The 19,952-nt window shown below is 41.4% G+C and overlaps 1 protein-coding gene across 1 annotated transcript in view; it reads left to right on the top strand.

Moving 5' to 3' along the window:
- Positions 1-11,509, top strand: part of RIC8B (RIC8 guanine nucleotide exchange factor B) — a 135,038-nt gene extending 123,529 nt beyond the window's left edge. The window contains exons 7-10 of the mRNA XM_063447784.1: positions 2,310-2,454; positions 3,244-3,388; positions 3,706-3,825; positions 11,192-11,509. Coding sequence (XP_063303854.1) covers positions 2,310-2,454; positions 3,244-3,388; positions 3,706-3,825; positions 11,192-11,303 — 522 coding nt within the window. The 3' untranslated portion in view covers positions 11,304-11,509. The remainder of the gene's footprint in view (positions 1-2,309; positions 2,455-3,243; positions 3,389-3,705; positions 3,826-11,191) is intronic.
- Positions 11,510-19,952: the final 8,443 nt, after the last annotated feature.

A 19,952-nucleotide genomic window follows, 5' to 3' on the forward strand; every position in this document is an offset into this window, starting at 1 on the left:
GGTTTTCACAATATGACCATTTGTTTGCAACTCACGCAGTCCATTGACATTCATTGAAACTCCACTCTGCAAAGCTCACATTTGAAGAGCAATTTCTGAACTGCGACTTGTTTGTGTTCCTGACCCTATAATGCTCCTTTAACTACTATTAAAAGTTATTTTTTTATGATTTATATTTACCTTAGGACAGTGTATTTCAGTTTTCTGTTTATTTCTAAATTAGGGTTAGCCCCTCCACTGCCCTATGATTTCCCTTTGACACAATTAGTTTCCAACGTTTTCTTTAATTTAAAAACCTAGCAAGTTATTCATTACATTGTAAATTGTGGCACATTTAGTAGGGTATTACACAAAGATGGTCAAAATAGCTGAGCTGGAAACATAACTAACTTGGAAACGTTTTCCATTTCAGTTATTTTGTCCTAAAAAGTTCTGTTCAAAATTCTTTACCATTCCTTGTACAAGTAATAGCCTTAAAGGGACACAGTAAGTAATATAACTATTTCTTCTCATTGTCGCCTGGCACCTTACCTCTGTTAAGTGTTTTCAAGGAATTAAATACTGAATTAGGGTCCCTGGTTTCCCATAGCACTGCACTTACTGTAGGTGTTGCTAAAGAAGAAGAAACACACATTATTTTAGCCATACCTTTTCATACCACTGTGATAGGCTGAATGCAGTCAGCTGACCTTCTCAGCCAATCACAGTTTAATTTGCCCAAATTGCACAGAGAGATGATGGGTTATTGGGGAATTGTATTTAGTATTAAAACATGAAAATGTTTTAATGCTAAATGAAAGGATAGCTCCAGGGGAATCCAGAGATTAGACAGTTTTGGTGTCTGCAGTGTCCTTTTAAGTATATTTTAATACTCCGCTTGTACTTGATGATCTTTAACTAGTGCTTAGAAATGATTTTGGAGCATGGGCCTGCCCTTTTCCTTCTCGTGAGCAGATGATTTATGTGATGGACTGCCTGGCACCCCGACCGGGTGCCTCCATCAATCAATGCTCTTAGTGCTCACCAAGGACTCCAAGCACTCCACCAGACACAATAAGCACTGTAGCACCTTAGCCGCTGCAGCTTGGCTGGGGTCTCGCCATCCTCCATCCACCCTGGACCCAAGACCAGGATACAGCTTCCAATGGGTGAACCTCTCCTACTCCAGAGAGTATTGCAGGAACAGCTCTTATAAGATCTAGTGATTAGAACCCAGGGGAGTATAAGTAATAGCAATCCCCAGATCAGGATGAAAGTCTGTGATACAGACTGAAACGTTGATTTTTATTTTGAGCTAATAAAAGCTAAGTTTTATTCATTCGACTTGGAAGTCCCTGGAGTGCTATCTTGTACTTTTGGCTGTATCTGTTTGCTGATAAGCACCGGGCAAGTACATAAAGGAAGGTGGAGTGCATTACTATTTTTGATATATATTTGAGTGCGCTGTTCCTTAATCTGTATTATGTATACATTTTCAGGTGTGCCCCCAATTCCGTTTTGTTTTTACTGTGCATGTAGTGGGTGTTTGTCTAACATCCACTAAGGCATATTTTTGGCCAAATGTAAATGTAACCATTTCTCAGATAGAGCAATGTTTTACATTGCTAGAGAAATGAGACCACATAAATGCACCAACACCACTACATTAAAGTAACATTATAGTCAACTACATCTTAATGTTCTGGTGTGTACAGTCTGTCACTGCAGGCCTTTTATTGTAAACACTGCCTTTTCAGAGAAAAGGTAGTGTTTACATTACTGCCTAGTTACACCTCTAGTGGCCCTCACTCAGACGTCCACTAGAAGTGCTTCCTGGGTCGCAGCACTGATCTTCAGCGTCTCCACGTTCTTAATGGAGACAATGAACGCTCCCCATAGAGATACTCTGTTTCAATGCATCTCTAGGAGGAGATACTGATTGGCACAGCTCTGTGTTTTGCTGTGCATGCACAATAGCCTCCCAATGCTTTCCTACGGGAAAGCATTGGATTGGCTGAGATTGTCAAATTGAATGATCTCAGCCAAGCGGGGCAGAGCCAGCTGTGGCAAGACCAGCATGGCACTGGAGAAAAGGTTGGTAAACTTCCTTTTTAAAGTAAGGAGGTGGGGGGGTCAGGTTTGTATTCCTCACACTACAGTTTTCCTTTAAGATGTGGTAGTTTTGGTACTTATTGTCGCTTCAAAATTAAGTTTGTTTTTGCAATGTCTGTTGGCCCAATCTGCATCTGCATTTCTGTTCAATTTCATAGACAACAGTTCATTATGAACAATGCTTAGATCTGACCATTTTTATTTTCTATTCACCTTAGGTTTTGCCTCCATTGCGTGATGTTTCCAGTCGCCCTGAAGTGGGAACAACAGTGAGAAACAAACTGGTACGGTTGATGACCCATGTGGATTTAGGAGTGAAGCAAATTGCTGCAGAATTCCTCTTCGTTCTTTGCAAGGAAAGAGGTAAATGCTGTGATGATCACAGAAACTTCATGGTGTTATATATTGTAAAAAAAAGGTGTGGGTGCTGGGAATCCCCAACTGTTTTGATTAATTCTTTCTATGGATAAAGAATATTTGTTATGGTCACATCCAAAATAAAAAAAGAATATATATTACGGTTTGGCTCACCATACAAGTCATGTTTTACTTAAATGGAGTGTTACAATGAGCACTACATTAAAATACTAGATATATTCCCTAAGAAGCAATGCATGTCATTTGTTTACCAAACCACTGTACTTCAGTTTCCTTGGAAAATTATATTGGGTCCCATTTTACTGACTAATTGATAAAACGATCAATGCACATGGAATTTATGATCATGAAATTAAAGCCAGAAGGTGCTGCTTTATTGGGACACTATAGTCATGTAGGCCACTTCATCTCCGTGAAGTGGTCTGGGTGAAGTGACCACATCCTTTTAACCCAGCAATGTAAAATATGGTAGGTTTGTGGTTTTTTAGAAACTGCAATGTTTACATTGCAGTATTAAATCCACCTCTACTGTCTATCATATTGACATCCAGTAGAGGCGCTTCTGCGTTAAAAAGCAATGTTTGTTGTAGGGATTTTTTTAATTATTGATGCACATTGGGGGGGCAGGGTCACTAAAGTATTAGGAACAAAGGTCTGTGTTCCTAATGCTCTCGTGTTTCCTTAAATATTATTTATACATGATATATTTTGTATTTTTTTTTTTATTCCCTGGTACATGTATGTTTGTATGTATATGTTAATATTTCCTTGCAGTGGACAACTTGTTGAAGTACACAGGATATGGGAATGCAGCTGGACTTCTTGCTGCCAGAGGTCTTTTAGCTGGTGGCAGGGGTGACCACTGGTATTCTGACGATGAAGATACGGACACTGAAGAATACAAAACTGCAAAACCAAAGTATGTGTTTATTAATTATAATCATAACCACAAAGCTTGCACTCTATATGGCATGTCTGCACATTTTCCCTTGTAGAATATAATGAAAGACATGGCTTAAAGTGGTGTCGTTGGATAGTCAAGTGGCTTATAACCAGAGATTGGAGAGGGTTCTAGTGAATTCTTTATTGATTGCGTGCAACTGAAAATGTGGCAGAAACTGTTGCTGGTATTTTCATGTGATTGCTTTAAAACAAAAACCATGTCACTTTACTATAGCTTTAGTTTCTTCATTTTAATTTTGTGAGCATGTGAATGACTAGAATCTTGTGTTTCAGCATCAATCTTATTACTGGTCATGTGGAAGAGCCAGCACCGAACCCACTAGATGAAATGACTGAGGAACAGAAGGAGTATGAAGCAATGAAATTGGTCAATATGTTTGATAAACTTTCAAGGTAGTTAAGCTTTTGTTATTCTTTTGCTTTCACATGATGATTAGTTATGTTGCATTTACATTATTACACTTTTTCTGACTTGATTTGTGCTTTTTACACTTTTTGCCTCATTCCATTTTAAATATGGATTTCTTTGAGTCTTTGTTGCTGTATACAACAGCTTTGAAACACAACTTGGGAAAAGATGCAAAGCCAGTAAATCACTAATGCCCGGTGTGCAGATTTTTGTTTAACATTGTTTTAAATATATATATATATATATATATATATATATATAGTATCTCACAAAAGAGAGTACACCCCTCACATTTTTGTAAATATTTTATATCTTTTCATGTGACAACACTGAAGAAATGACACTCTGCTACAATGTAAAGTAGTAAGTGTACAGCCTGTAAAACAGTGAAAATTTGCTGTCCCCTTAAAAAAACTCAACTCACAGCCATTAATGTCTAAACAGTTGGCAACAAAAGTGAGTACCCCCCTAAGTGGAAATGTCCAAATTGGGCCCAATTAGCAATTTTCATGTGACTCGTTGGTGTTACAGGTGTGTTAAATTTGGTGTTATCGCTCTCACACTCTCTCATACTGGTCACCTGGAAGTTCAACATAGTGCCTCGTGGCAATGAACTCTCTGAGGATCTGAAAAAAAGAATTGTTGCTCTACTTAAAGATGACCTAGGCTATAAGAAGATTGCCAAGATCCTGAAACTGAGCTGCAGCACGGTGGGCAAGACCATACAGCGGTTTCACAGGACAGGTTCCACACAGAACAGGCATCCGCGTCATATCCGTAGGTTGTCTTTGCGAAATAGAAGTATGAGTGCTGTCAGCATTGCAGCAGAGGTTGAAGGGGTGGGGGGTCAGCCTGTCAGTGCTCAGACCATATGCCGCACACTGCATAAAATTGGTCTGCATGGCTGTCATCCCAGAAGGAAGCTTCTTCTAAAAATGATGCACAAGAAAGCTCGAAAACAGTTTGCTGAAGACAAGCAGACTAAGGAAATGGATTACTGGAACCATATCCTGTAGTCCGATGAGACCAAGATAAACTTATTTGGTTCAGATGATGTCAAGCGTGTGTGGCGGCAACCAGGTGAGGAGTACAAAGACAAGTGTGTCTTGCCTACAGTCAAGCATGGTCGTGGCCTGCATGAGTGCTGCCGGGACTGGAAGCTACGGTTCATTGAGGGAACCATGATTGCCAACATGTACTGTGATATACTGAAGCAGAGCATGATCCCCTCCCTTCGGAGACTGGGCCGCAGGGCAGTATTCCAACATGATAACAATCCTAAACACACCTCCAAGACGACCGCTGCCTTGCTAAGAAGCTGAAGGTAAAGGTGATGGACTGGTCAAGTATGCCTCCAGATCTAAACTTTATTTAGCATCTGTGGGAAGTCCTCAAACGGAAGGTGGGGGAGCGCAAGGTCTCTAACATCCACCAGTGATGTCGTCATGGAGGAGTGGAAGAGGATTCCAGTTGCAACCTATGAAGCTCTGGTGAACTCCATGCCCATGAAGGTTAAGGCAGTGCTGGAAAATAAAGGTGACCACACACAATATTGACACATTCCCACTTAGGGGTGTTACTCACTTTTGTTGCCAACGGTTTAGACATTAATGGCTGTTTGTTGAGTTATTTTGAGGGGACAGCAAATTTACACTGTTATACAGGCTGTTCACTTACTACTTTACATTGTAGCAGAGTGTAATTTCTTCAGTGTTGTCACATGAAAAGATTTAATAAAATATTTACTTAAATGTGAAGGGTGTACTCACTTTTGTAAGATACTGTGTGTGTATGTATGTATGTATGTATGTATGTGTGTGTGTGTGTGTGTATGTGTATATATATATATATATATATATATATATATATATATATATATATATTTGAAATCAGAAAAACCAAAAGTGCCACATCCTGAGTGCAGTAACCAGATACACCGTGCCAAACAGGTTTCAGAAGGTAAGGGATGGTCTTCCTGGCCAGCCTTGTAATTGACTTTCAGTATCCTGGGCCCAATTATCACAGCTCTAGTTCTGTTATATACTCTTCACTTTCTTGAATACATAACAGATTGTGTTTTCATGTTTGAATCCTCATTAAAAACACATAATTATCAGGTAATTGCTAAACGTGATGCTGTTTCTTTCACTGTCTTTGTAGCCTGTGGAATAAAAACGATGCTATAGAAAGTATTATGGCGTTCAATTAGTACAAAAATTAATAGGGCCCCAAACAAAATGCAGTGGAATAAGAGCTGCAGGTTGAGGACTGAATGGCTGTCATTGCACAGCAGACACAATCATTAATTCCACGCGTAAATACATGACACAGTGTATGCAGGAATGAAGATTTATTGAAAGAAGGAAATGATTTAGCTAGTCATACAGCTAATCTATGGGTGAATAGCTGCGTCTTCTTAGGAAACCAGTAATGAGAGGAAAGAATGTGATACGAGTACTGTATTTTCTACTGCCAATAGAGTTTATACAGTTTGAAATAATACAATAGATTAAAGGGTAGAAATGTCTTAAAGGAACCATACACCAGATTATTTATTGATTTGTCAGCAACGCTTTACTGCTCAAACTCTATGCAGTTCTTTGCAGAGTTTATCATAGAAATGCTGCTGGAATACTTAGATTTACTATCCAGTGAGAAACAGGTGAAATATGTCTGCATTGATAGCATATAGCGGATGAGTGCATGAAGAACTCCTATTCATACCCTAACCCTTAGTTTCTTTCTGACTTCACAGTGTCTACAAATAAACCCTATCAGGGCTAAAAGCTGCCATAATAACTTAAAGGAACACTATAGTCACCAGAACAGCTATAGCTTAATTTAGTTCTTCTGGTGAGTATAGTCAGTCCCTGCAGGCATTTCAATGTAAACACTGCCTTTTCAGGCCACTAGAGGGGCTTCCTGGGTCAGTGCTGTATAATGTGCTCCCCATAGAGAAACATTGAGTCAATGCATCTCTATGAGGAGATTCTGATTTGGTGTATCACAGCGTTTCGCCGGTGTTGTGGTTTTAAATGAATATGTTTGCGCAATTCAAAGGCTTTCACAATAACTGCTGTGTTAAACTTTCAGGAGCACCAAGATGGCTGCCAGCTATGTGCTTCAAATAGCATTAAGATGGCCACCAGCCATGTGTCCTGGTATAATCTAGTTAAACTAACAACATACATCACCTAGTTACACGAACAAGAGTTACTGGAAGCCCACATATATTTGCAAGCATTCAAAACCAACCCTAACTTTGTACAGTTATAATTTAGATTATTAGCCGCACCAGGTATTTTTGCAGAGATATATCCTAGCAGTTAGCTCCCAAATGACAATCACTCAGAGTGCAGCAAAAGATAATGTTTACTAGAAAGATGTTAGAGAAAATAAAACGCATCTTAGCTAAGCATTTGTAATACTAACTAGACCATTATCTTTTGTAGTACTAATAGTATATTTTCAATGATCAGAGTTAAAACATATCAAAGGCTATCCAAGCAATTTAATCTAAACACAAGAAAAAAAAAAAAGAGAAATTATTTATAGTTTTATACTTAACGTCCCAGGATCTTAGATGAAGTGAAGGTAAAGGTTTGTGCTGCTCTGGATAGATCAAACTCCATGTCCTGGCTAAAACATTTGGACCTAGAGCACACACTTGCAGCCTGAGAAAATTTGCCATCTAAATGCTACCCCAAAGAACTACAAAAACCAACTCCCAAATCCTCCACAAAACAGCTTCCACAATAATCATAGTAACATGTCAATCCTTCTAACCTATTCCCTGCCCATCAACCTTCCTCCTGACTCTGAACTGGTCAACTGGTTTTATTAAAGCTATGCTCATTTCAACAATGGAAAGGAAATGATTAACCATTTCAATGCTGAAACTGACATTTATGCAGGGAATGTCTGTTAAATGGTGAAACCCATAGACTTAATAACTTTGGGCATAAAAGTCCAAATATTGTGTTAAAATGTTAGCCATTTTTCATGTCCATAACAGCCGGCATGTTCGATAGACATCCAATGCTTTCCTATGATCCCAAGGGGGCAGAGTGTGGGTGGGGGCAGCCACGACCAGATCCGCACAGTGCTGGAATAAGGTCAGTAAATACCTTTTTACCGTAGCTAAAAGGGTGCCGGCCACCTAAACTGTTCATGAAACGCTTAGTTGGTAATCTTTGATCTAAAAAAATCAATCAATCAGGTAAAGCCGCAGCATTCATTGCAAATGTGAAGGAGAAATTTAAACATGTTTACTTTCTACACATCTTTCTGTTTGGTGGCTGCCAGGTGCATAGGACTAAGTTTATAATAATGATAGTTAGGGAGCTAAAATGGAGGTGCCCACTAGCTGTGGATTTCTACAATAAATTTATTTTTCACACTTTTTAAATATACACATGTGATAAATACATGGATAAGTAAAGTGGAATGGTCACTTCCCAGCATTTTTAATAGTATGTTTAAAGGAACACTCCAAACACCTAAAGCACTTTAGCTTACTGACATGCTTTCTGTGAAGAGAATGTTTTTTTTTTTTATTTCTGAGATTTTATAAAACGTGCAGATTTCAACAGAAATTAGCACTTTAAAAAAAAAATTAACCAGGTTACACCCCTTGACTGTCAATTACACAACCAGTCTTGTTACTTCCTGTTTTGGTTAGTTCAGTGGAGCTAAACTCAAGAGGCAAGAAGTTGCTCAGAGCATCTGCCTTAAAGACTACTCATTGATTAGAATTTTTTTTATTTTCTGAGTATGCTAAAACCAGCGTGTATTTGAACTGGTGCACACAGTTTCATATACCCTCCTGTTCATTGCTGTCAGACAGCTGATGGTGCTGGACTAGCCACTCAGAAGTGCTGCTTGGGTTGTTAAACGCATGTTTTTGTGGTGTAGCTTTCATATCATTTGAAATAAATACAGGGAACCTAGTTCTGTCATTCACTCTGAGTAGCAGTGAGTGACTGAAGATATCCTAGGAGGCTGGGATGCTTTAGCCTGAATGATGGAGGTGTCCTGCAAAGAATAAATTGACATGTGTCACTAGGTGCAATCCATTTTTAACATTTGCTTATATTAAAGAAGTCTCATGGCTCTTTGAGGAGGTTGGTTTTGATCATCAGCCAGCCTGGATTGAAGGTTCTGGACTGGCTAATGTCAAATATGTGTGTATTCTCTGCCCAGAGTATCATTCATTGGCTGAGAGCCCACAGCTGACTCTTTCAGCCAATGAATAACTGGTGGGATTGGCATCCAGCTTCTGCAGCTCTCCAGAGTCTGAATTTGCATCACCCGAAATAAGAGGAGACCCAGCAGGAACTGAGAAGGCAAACTGTTGCAGACTGCTTGCATCATTACTGAGGAACAGAGACCGTGTATTCCTAGCATTATTACTTCTACAGCAGCCTTTACTGGTTATGATGACTGGAGTAACCCTGTACTACTGGCCACAGTGTACAAACACACCAGGGTGTTTTCTCTAAACAAGCTATGATTAACTTTTTTTATTTATGGGGAGTGCTAAATATTTAAATTCAGTTTTCTATTCCTACAATGGTTTGTGTTTAAGAAACCCTACTAGCATTTACTCAGCCAAACTGCACAGAATGATTCCAGTTTTGTTAGAAAAGTTGTATGTCTCTAGTGACCATATGTGGAATTGCATTAAAAAAAGAAATGACTGTTTAGGCACCAAGTTTACTTTTTATTAAAAAAAAATCTAAATCCATGATGCATGGGAGGAATTCCCACTACTGTTTGAAAATGAATGTGCAGTCCGATGTACTACTGGAGAGCTATCGATTCCTGGGAATTCTTCTTGTGTATTTTGATGCTGGATTTACAAAGTGTGAGAAAGAGAGCCAAAGTTATTATTTGAGGTTTCCCCTGTGAATCATGGCAGTAGACTAACCTAGTGGTACTGTCTGCACTTGACACATGGAAGCCTTTTGGACACTCAGAGGGATTCTGTAGCAGCAGTGTATTCCTCATACATTTGGCAACTTGTCAGTTAAAAGTACACAGGCACCTAAACAAACTATTCTCTAACTGCCTAGTTCTGGGTCACAACGCTGTTGTACAGGAAGGAACAACTTTAATGCATTTTATAGGTTTGGGCCTCATTCATATGCTGCATTTTCTTGCAAGCTCAAATTGGTAATTTTTTTTATTTTTTTTTACAAAAAACATTTAAATGTTTTTTGTAAAACGCTGCACCTGCTTTATTAGCCTTTAGAAACTTCTTTATCAAATATTTGTAGACAACTCCGCCATTGACAGCACTTAGTGGTCAATCTTTTTTCTATATAAAGATATACCTAATGAGACAGATTAATTATGTAAAACATATTTTAAAAACATAATTCTATAAAGAGATGGGTGAATAGTTATATATTATGTGCATTGTGAAGAATCATGCATTTTTTTTTACAGCACCTGTTGATTAGTGGAGAGTGGGATAATCCTTGTCCGAGTACCATCTTACTCCATACTCTGCATGGAAAACATTACTTGGCTTTGCCTCTTTAACCACCAAATATGATTTATTTTTAATTATTATTACATGCCTTATTCGCACTCTTATAAAAGCTAATCTGTGCCATACAGATACAAGCATGGGTTGGAGTTCCAGGAAGAGATATGTGCAGAAAAAAAAATGAATTTAATGTACTTATTTATTAGCTTAAATCAATAATTAATGATTCTAAAATGAGGCAGTAGCTTGTGGAGTAGATATAATTGGATTAATGTTGGAGAGCTGTTGGAAGCTTTAAAAAGGATTAGAATGATTGTCAGCTCTGTAATTAAACTGCTGCTGACAAAAACTACACAAAGGTTGACTAATTCCAAGAGAATTGTCTGGGTTTCAAGCACCTCTAGAGGATGTATGTGTAGAATGTTTTATAACCGATACATTTTTATTTCATTCTGGCTTCTAAATAAACTACTCCTTTAATTGGGCAGGAACCCGCCAAAGAACCATCTTTTTATATAAATAAAAAGAATAAATAAGGAACTAACAAAGGGAACTTTGTATAAACAACTCAAGTTGTTCACCTTGTCCAGTGCTCATTAAGCTTTGACTTCCCATCTCCACATCACTTTTAATTGGCTTCCTACATCTTTGTTCAAGCAGGGTGTTTTTTTTTTTCTCTTTTTATTAATGTTTTTTTTCATTACTTTTGTTTTCTTTCATCTTTTATTTGCTAAACACAGAGCCGTTGCAGGGAAAATATATAAATAAATGCATTTGCGTGGCATTCTAGATAATATAAAAAGGATGCTGATTTATTATAAAGTAGTGAATACCTCTTTCTTTTTCCCTCTTTCCAGAGAAGATCTGATTAAACCAATGGGAGTAAGAGCAGATGGAACAATGGCGCCTTTGGAAGAAATGATTCACAGTTCCCACAAAGCTGACGAAAACAGTTCAGATTCAGATTAAAATAATCATTGTTGTTTTTTTTTGTTTTAGTTTTTTTCCTACAGTGATATCTGTTGCTATTTATACTCTTGATCAAATGGTTTTATCTTTTGAAAAGTACTATATAAGATCACAATTTTGTCATGGCAATTAATTATCTACATTAAACTATTCACAAGGTCATTTGGGTGTCATTTAATTTATTAAATATTGGATATGTGGCCTAGAAAGGTAGAAACAGTCTTGTCTGCATTCCTTAATTGTAAAAAAAATAAATTATTATTATTTATGGGATCACACGTGTCTAATTTTAATATGATTTGAGTTCTAAAATAGCACTAACAGGCCTGTGGATTAATATTTCTGCTTTTGATGCGGTTTATTAGCATATTTTGTTTCATTTGGTATGGATGAGGAGTAGAGGAAAAATTTTCCTCTCCTTTTGGAAATATTGCAATTGGACCTAGAGCAAGCATGTCAAACCTGTGTCCCACAATTAATATATTTGCGGCCCACCTGCCCTGGGGCCGCTTGGTGATGTGTCTGTGAACAGCCGCAGGCCAGGAAAGATATTTCCGGTCTGATTCTTGCCTTCCCTCCCATGGCCACAAGAGCGCAGAGTGGCTGTCTGTCTGGCCTGCTTGCAGAGAAGAGCAGCTGGAACTGGACAGGCAGCTCATCGTAAGGAAGGAGGGGGACTTGGGGGACCTTCCTGTGTAGTGTGTTAAATTGGGGAGGGAGGGGGCCTGTGTATTAATTTGGGGCAGGGAGAGGGGCAGTGTATTAAATTAGAGTGGAAGGAGGAGGGACAGTGTATTAGATTGGCTGGAGACATAGTTGCCAACATTTGAAAAACAATTCCAGGCACACTTTGCAGCACAGTTATCAATTACTACCTTGAAAATTTACCACACCCGCGCCTCAAAGCTCCACCTACTATGTCCAACCCACATAATAAAGCTCCACCTACTTATAGTGCAGATTACAGGGTCTACTCAATAAAGAGAGAATTACAGGGAATTGAGATGGGAATTTTAAACTTAAGGCCAAAGTAGAAGAGTTGGAAAAATTCTCCCATTTTGCTGCACTAATTCGACCTAAAGTATAAAATTCCCATCACAATCCCTGCAATTCTCTTTTTATTGAACAGATCTTTATAACACACACGCTCTCTCACTTGCAGGCACACACACACACACACACACACAATCTCTCTCACTAGCAGGCACACACACAAGCTCTCTCACTTGCAGGCACACACACAAGCTCTCTCACTTGCAGGCACACACACACACACACACACACGCTCTCTCACTAGCAGGCACACACACACACACACACACACACACACACGCGCTCTCTCACTAGCAGGCACACACACAATCACTGTCATGGCTGAAGCTTACCTGGCACTGGTAGGTGAAGTTCTCATTCTGCCTCTTGCTTCCAGCAAGGTCAGCAACGTGCGTAGGGGCGGAGCTTCTGTGCAGAGGTGGGGCATGCGGCCGAAATTGCTGTACATTGTGCAGGGAGACTGCGGCCGCACCAGCCTCCAGCTCCTCCCTCATTTCTCCCCTCGGACTGGCACATTGCAAGGGGAAAATACTTAAATTACATTACCCTCATGATTAGTCTGCACAGCTCCAGGTGCCGCAGCCCACCGGGAAACTTCCTGCTGAATACACACTGCTCAACACAGAGAGAGACTGCTGAATACACACAGGCTACTTCAACACACAGACAGCAGTGAGAGGTGCAGTGTGTGTTTTTGTTTAGGGGTGCTGTGTGTTTGTGTAGGGGTGTTGTGTGTGAGCAGTGCAGTGTGTGAGGGGTGCAGTTTGTGATGGGTGCTGTGTGCTGGGTGCTTTGTGTCAGGGGTGCTCAGTGTGTGTGTGTGTGAGGGGTGCTGTGTCCTGGTGGTTGGTAGCCAATGTATATGAAACATGCCTAATGTGAGTTACCTCGCCTGATGTATACAAGCTCTCACACTTGCAGACACACACACACAATCTCTGTCACTAGCAAGCACACACACAAGCTCTCTCACTAGCAGGCACACACACAATCACTGTTATGGCTGAAGCTTACCTGGCACTGGTAGGTGAAGTTCCCATTCTGCTTCTTCCTTCCAGCAAGGTCAGCAACATGCGTAGGGGCGGAGCTTCTGTGCAGAGGGGGGGCATGCGGCCAAATTGCTATACATTGTGCAGGGAGACTGCGGCCGCACCAGCCTCCAGCTCCTCCCTCATTTCTCACCTCAGACTGGCACATTGCAAGGGGAAAATACTTAAATCACATTACCCTCATGATTAGTCTGCACAGCCCCAGGTGCCGCAGCCCACCGGGAAATTTCCTGCTATTCCGGTGGGCCAGTTCAGCCCTGCCTGTATTATATAGAGAGCAGCACTATACAGGAAGCACTGACTGTCCTGGGAATTATATACACACAAACCTGTACTATTCAGAGAGCACTGACTCTCCCAGGATATTATACACCCATAGACCTGTAATCTACAGAGAGCAGCACTATGCAGGGAGCACTGACTGTCCAACAATATTATACACACACATACCTGTACTATACAGAGAGCAGTACTATACAGGAAACACTGACTGTCCCGGGATATTATATACACAATCACCTGTATTATACAGAGAGCAGCACTATACAGGGAGCACTGATTGTATAATACAGGTCTGTGTGTGTATAATATCCTGGGATAGTCAGTGCTTCTTGTATAGTGCTGCTCTCTATATAATACAGGTCTATGTGTGTAAAATATACTGGGACAGCGAGCAGCACTATACAGGAAGCACTGATTGTCCCAGGATATTATACACAGACCTGTATTGTACAGGGAGCACTGACTGTACCAGGACATTATGCACACAGACCTGTATTATCAATAAATTATTGATAAAATTAAGCTTATGTTTATTGGTACCTCCAACAAATGCAATACATACACACAGACTGCTGAATAGAAGCACAGACTTCTGAATGCACACAAGCTGCTGAATACACACACACACACATACAGAATGTATACACACAGTACACTGACTGCTGAATACATACAGACTGCTAAACACATGCACACACAGAAACTGCTGAATACGCATAGGCTACTATATATATATATATATATATATATATATATATATATGTGTGTACAGACAGACTGCTGAATGCACACAGGCTGCTGAATACACACAGAGTGCATACACACAGACAGTATACTGAATACACACACAGACTGCTGAATTGTCAGGGTATTTATATCGGCAGACATTTTGTGCTATGATAGAAATTAAAGTATATATTGCCTGAATCATTCTGAACAGAGCAGACTCCATTTTGTTATCTTCAAGCTAACAAAAGACACAAGATTTCTATCCCTTCTGTAAAACGAACCACTTTGCCAATAGCTAAGGAATGCATAGTATAAACAAACCTGTTGATAAGAGATGAGAACGGGGGATGGACAGACTGTCTAAATGCTAATGGAATATAATCAATTCTAAACCCAGACATTTGTGAAAGAGAAGATTAAATAATTAAATTTTACTTTCAATATTGTATAACGTCTATTGTAAGTTTAAGGGTCATATTTAGTTATAACTATCATATTAGAAATTATAGCAGAATTTGCCAGACACATAGTCTGGACAAAACTTAAAGAAACTATTTGATCTGACAGAAAACTTAAGTTATGAATAACCATAAAGATAAGGTAAATGACGTCAAAATAGCCACCAGGAAAAGTTAACTCTTTCCTGGATAGGTATGTTTAGTGGGACGAGACTGCCCTCTATAGACCAAATACTTAAATTGTTATCTGGAAGGTAACCACACCCCCAGTGTTTCTATTAGTCTATCACCTAGTGAATTTTTCCTTTAAAAGTGAAGACAAAGGGAAGAGAGAGGTATGCAGAGAAAGCAAAGCAATGCAGAGGAAGCAAAGGAGTGAGCAGTCGGGGGAAAAAGTCAAAGAGTCGGAAGCAGGCTAAGTCAGGAGACAGAGAAAGAGACCCATGACATTCAGTTCCTGAGACTACCTACTAATCTGATGAAAATATCTACTCAACTGGTAATTATACTGGTTTCATTTAATTAATCTAAATTAATTAAAATTTTCCAATAGCATGATATATGACTGGATAAATCACGATTAGATTTCGATATTTAGAAATCTTAGTTACTAAAGAAATATATTATTAAACTTTCTATTCTGCAGATAGAAATGAATAATTATGTATTTATGTGACATATCACATGTTAGCATATCGTGATATTTATCCAGGTGTATTGATTTGCTCTAAAATAAGATAAAATATCTGTTTAGGCAAGTTAAAATTCTGCTTATAGAACATGGTAGATTAATCTTATTGGATGGTTCCAGGAAATGACTAATGAGCTGGTATAAATGTTATTTTATTTAAAATCACATGAGAATAGGTCTTAATAACTTAGGAGGTCAAGCCAGCATTGAAAGGGTTATTTTAACTGTCAGCTAAAGTTTTATGGCTTTATGCTGCAAACTGTGTGAAACTTTTTCTTTGTCTCTGTGAACTACCGTCATAAATCTTGTCTTGATAATTAAGGCTGTTAGCCATTGGAAGATGTTTTTACATTGCCATTGTATTGCATACCATGTTATACTAAATATTCATTGATTATTGTCACGCATGTTACTTATTATTATTATTTAAATTGTCACAATAAAGTGTATCTATTTTTATAACAAATTGTGATTTTATTTATATGGAATACATTTCACTTACACAATAACGATCTTTGGGATCTGAGAATTGAAATAGTGGGCAATTCTCAACTGTTTACTATTATTATCCCATAAATATCCCCACAGAATACATATGCAGACTGCTGAATACACACACACACAGCTGAATACACACTGCTCAACACAGAGAGAGACTTCTAAATACACACAGGCTACTTCAACACACAGACTGCAGTGAGAGGTGCAGTGTGTGTGTTTTTGTGTAGGGGTCTTGTGTGTGTGAGGGGTGCAGTTTGTGATGGGTGCTTTGTGTGCGTGTGTGTGTGTGTGAGGGGTGCTGTGCCCTGGTGGTTGGTAGCCAATGTATATGAAACGTGCCTAATGTGAGTTACCTGGCCTGATGTTTGAGACATGGTATTACTGTGACTGAACAGTGATATAACCTGAATTGATACCGAAATTAATGAAAGGGTACACCTGAACGGATAACCTGGAAGATACGATATTTAATAGCTGGTATTAATCCCTGCATGGTATAATTAGCACTGGATGTACTTTAATCCCACCTCAAGGGTCACCAAAGTAGTGAATAGTAAAACCTACTTAAATGGATTGTCAGTGACCTAGCGGAGAAATTGTAAATGCTGGAAAGCAGATAGTACTACAGAAGTACTACATGTACATAAACGTATATATGGCCCTAACGTGCGTCCGCTGCGATGCTTAAATAAGCCAGATGTGTTAACATAACAGGTGGAGTGAGGCCTTAATATACGTGTTTAACGAAAAGTACAACCATAAGGAATTATTTTCCTGGGTATTAAAATTAGGCTTAGCTTAATTTCGAATCTTTAGGCATGCTCATGTTATGTAAATTATGTTTTGTACCAGGTAGGTTGTCTATTTGAGGTACATATCGCGTATCCGTCTGAGCCGGTGCCATAGACCGGTAGTAGTTCTGATTGTAATTAAACCGTATTTATGACGATGTCGAGCCTCTTTGCTGGGAAGCCTAGTACCCGTACTGACGTTAACCCCTACGACGCCCGTATTGATACTTGGAGCTAGGACTGTGTTTTAGTATGTAATTTGGTCAACTGTTATGACCAGATTATGACTTGACCTTTCCCTCCCTCCTCCTCCCCCCTAATTGCTGCCCAAGCTTTGACGTACCGTGTACCTAAGAGAATAGAAGGTGACTAGTTGACGAGTGGTAGGTTTTGAACAGTATTCTGTGAGTACAATAAGGACAATGCAAGTGTATATTTTGGTATGCTCCAAACCATTCCGGCTTATTGACCATTGCATTCCCGCCAATTTGTATTTCCGCCGATTAGGGTTGTTTGACCCTATGTGACCAGAGACAAATCGATGTATAACTTAAGTGTAATGCTAAACATGATTTGGTCGTAATATGTATTTAGCCATTTCCGTAGCTGGCCGTGTTGGTACTTGATTCTATCACTATAGTGCATTACAATTTTTATCTTTTAGTGTAGTTCGTGTTTTTTGTGAAGGTGCATGTGAAGGTGAAGGTTGCGATGTTGCTATGAGCCAAACAAAACGCCTGGATTTCTACCCATGTGATACAGCTGTGCTCATTTTTTTAATGCAAATTGCTGTGAGTGTATTGCAGATTGGGTTTGTGTACCCGCATGTGAGCTTCAACGGTTTGTGAGAAAATATCGCAAGTGTAACTTAAGTACCCGTATGCCTGACTTTGTGCGTATGCCAAACCCGATTTACGCATGATTACCGGGTGCTCGGATGTTGACACGGAAGTTCAGGAGGATGCCCCGGAAGCTTAGTGGCTTTAGCGTGCTGGCCCGTGGCTGGAGTTTCTGTTCCATGGTCAGGCCCGTCGCTACCGGACAGGCAAACCAAGCAACTGCTTGGGGCCCCGAGCTGGCCCGGGGCCCCAAGCAGAGCCGGCAGGTCGTCTGGACCCCACATTCAGTGGGTACATACCGGGTCGCAGGGGGCCCTGCGACCCCGGTATGTACCCACTGGGCCAGCCTCTTCTCCTGGGGGGCCCAGCAGCCGGTCACCTCAGGGCCCCCCAGAGGCTGGCCCTGCTGACACCCGGCAGGCGCGCAAGGGAGCACTCTCCTCTGAGTGCTTCCTCTTCAGCTCCCTCGCGCACCGTACTGATGCCGGAGCCGGAAGATGACGTCATCTTCCGGCTCCGGCATCAGTACGCGGCGCGCGAGGGAGCTGAAGAGGAAGCACTCAGCCAGGGAGAGTGCTCCCTCGCGCGCCTGCCGGGTGTCAGAGAGGACAACATTTCAGTGAGTGGGGGTGGGGGAGAGGGAGGGAGGAAATTTGAGGGGGGAGGGAGGAAATTTGAGGGGGAGGGAGGAAATTTGAGGGGGGAGGGGGGGAGGGAGGAAATTTGAGGGGGGAGGGGGGGAGGGAGGAAATTTGAGTGGGTGGGGGGGGCGAGGGAGGAAATTTGAGTGGGTGGGGGGGCGAGGGAGGAAATTTGAGTGGGTGGGGGGGCGAGGGAGGAAATTTGAGTGGGTGGGGGGGGCGAGGGAGGAAATTTGAGTGGGTGGGGGGGGCGAGGGAGGAAATTTGAGTGGGTGGGGAGGGCGAGGGAGGAAATTTGAGTGGGTGGGGGGGGCGAGGGAGGAAATTTGAGTGGGTGGGGGGGGCGAGGGAGGAAATTTGAGTGGGTGGGGGAGGGCGAGGGAGGAAATTTGAGTGGGTGGGGGAGGGCGAGGGAGGAAATTTGAGTGGGTGGGGGGGCGAGGGAGGAAATTTGAGTGGGTGGGGGGGCGAGGGAGGAAATTTGAGTGGGGGGGCGAGGGAGGAAATTTGAGTGGGTGGGGGGAGGGAGGAAATTTGAGTGGGTGGGGGGGAGAGGGAGGAAATTTGAGTGGGTGGGGGGGGAGAGGGAGGAAATTTGAGTGGGTGGGGGGGGAGAGGGAGGGAGGAAATTTGAGTGGGTGGAGGGGGAGAGGGAGGGAGGAAATTTGAGGGAGTGGGGGGGAGAGGGAGGGAGGAAATTTGAGTGAGTGGGGGGGAGAGGGAGGGAGGAAATTTGAGTGGGGGGAGAGGGAGGGAGGAAATTTGAGTGGGTGGGGGGGAGAGGGAGGGAGGAAATTTGAGGGAGTGGGGGGAGAGGGAGGGAGGAAATTTTTTGGGGGAGAGGAAGGGAGGAAATTTGAAGGGGGAGAGGAAGGAAATTGGGGGGGAGAGGAAGGGAGGGAATTTGAGGGAGGGGGGAGAGGAAGGAAATTTGAGGGAGGGGGAGAGGAAGGAAATTTGAGGGAGGGGGAGAGGAAGGAAATTTGAGGGAGGGGGAGAGGAAGGAAATTTGAGGGAGGGGGAGAGGAAATAAATTTTAGGGAGGGGGAGAGGAAGGAAATTTGAGGGGGGAGGAAGGAAATTGGAGGGGGAGAGGAAGGAAATTGGAGGGGGAGAGGAAGGAAATTGGAGGGGAGAGGAAGGAAATTGGAGGGGAGAGGAAGGAAATTGGAGGGGAGAGGAAGGAAATTGGAGGGGAGAGGAAGGAAATTGGAGGGGAGAGGAAGGAAATTGGAGGGGGGAGGAAGGAAATTGGAGGGGAGAGGAAGGAAATTGGAGGGGGGAGGAAGGAAATTGGAGGGGGGGAGAAGGAAGGAAATGAGAGGGAGGGGGAGAAGAAGGAAATTGGAGGGGGGAGAAGGCAACGAGAGGGAGGGGGAGAAGAAGGAAATTGGAGAGGGGGGAGAAGAAGGAAATTGACGGGGGTAGGGGGAGAGATTGACATCCATCACACACACACACAATGCACGTGCACCCCTTGCACACAGAAAAACACACAATGCATTACACACAGACACACATACACAAGCAATGCATCCCTTACACACAATGCACCCCTTCCACACACTCAGTGCATCCCTTACAGCAGTGTTTCCCAACCCAGTCCTCAAGGCAC

This window comes from Pelobates fuscus, chromosome 3, assembly GCF_036172605.1.
Source record: "Pelobates fuscus isolate aPelFus1 chromosome 3, aPelFus1.pri, whole genome shotgun sequence".
NCBI lineage: Eukaryota > Metazoa > Chordata > Amphibia > Anura > Pelobatidae > Pelobates > Pelobates fuscus.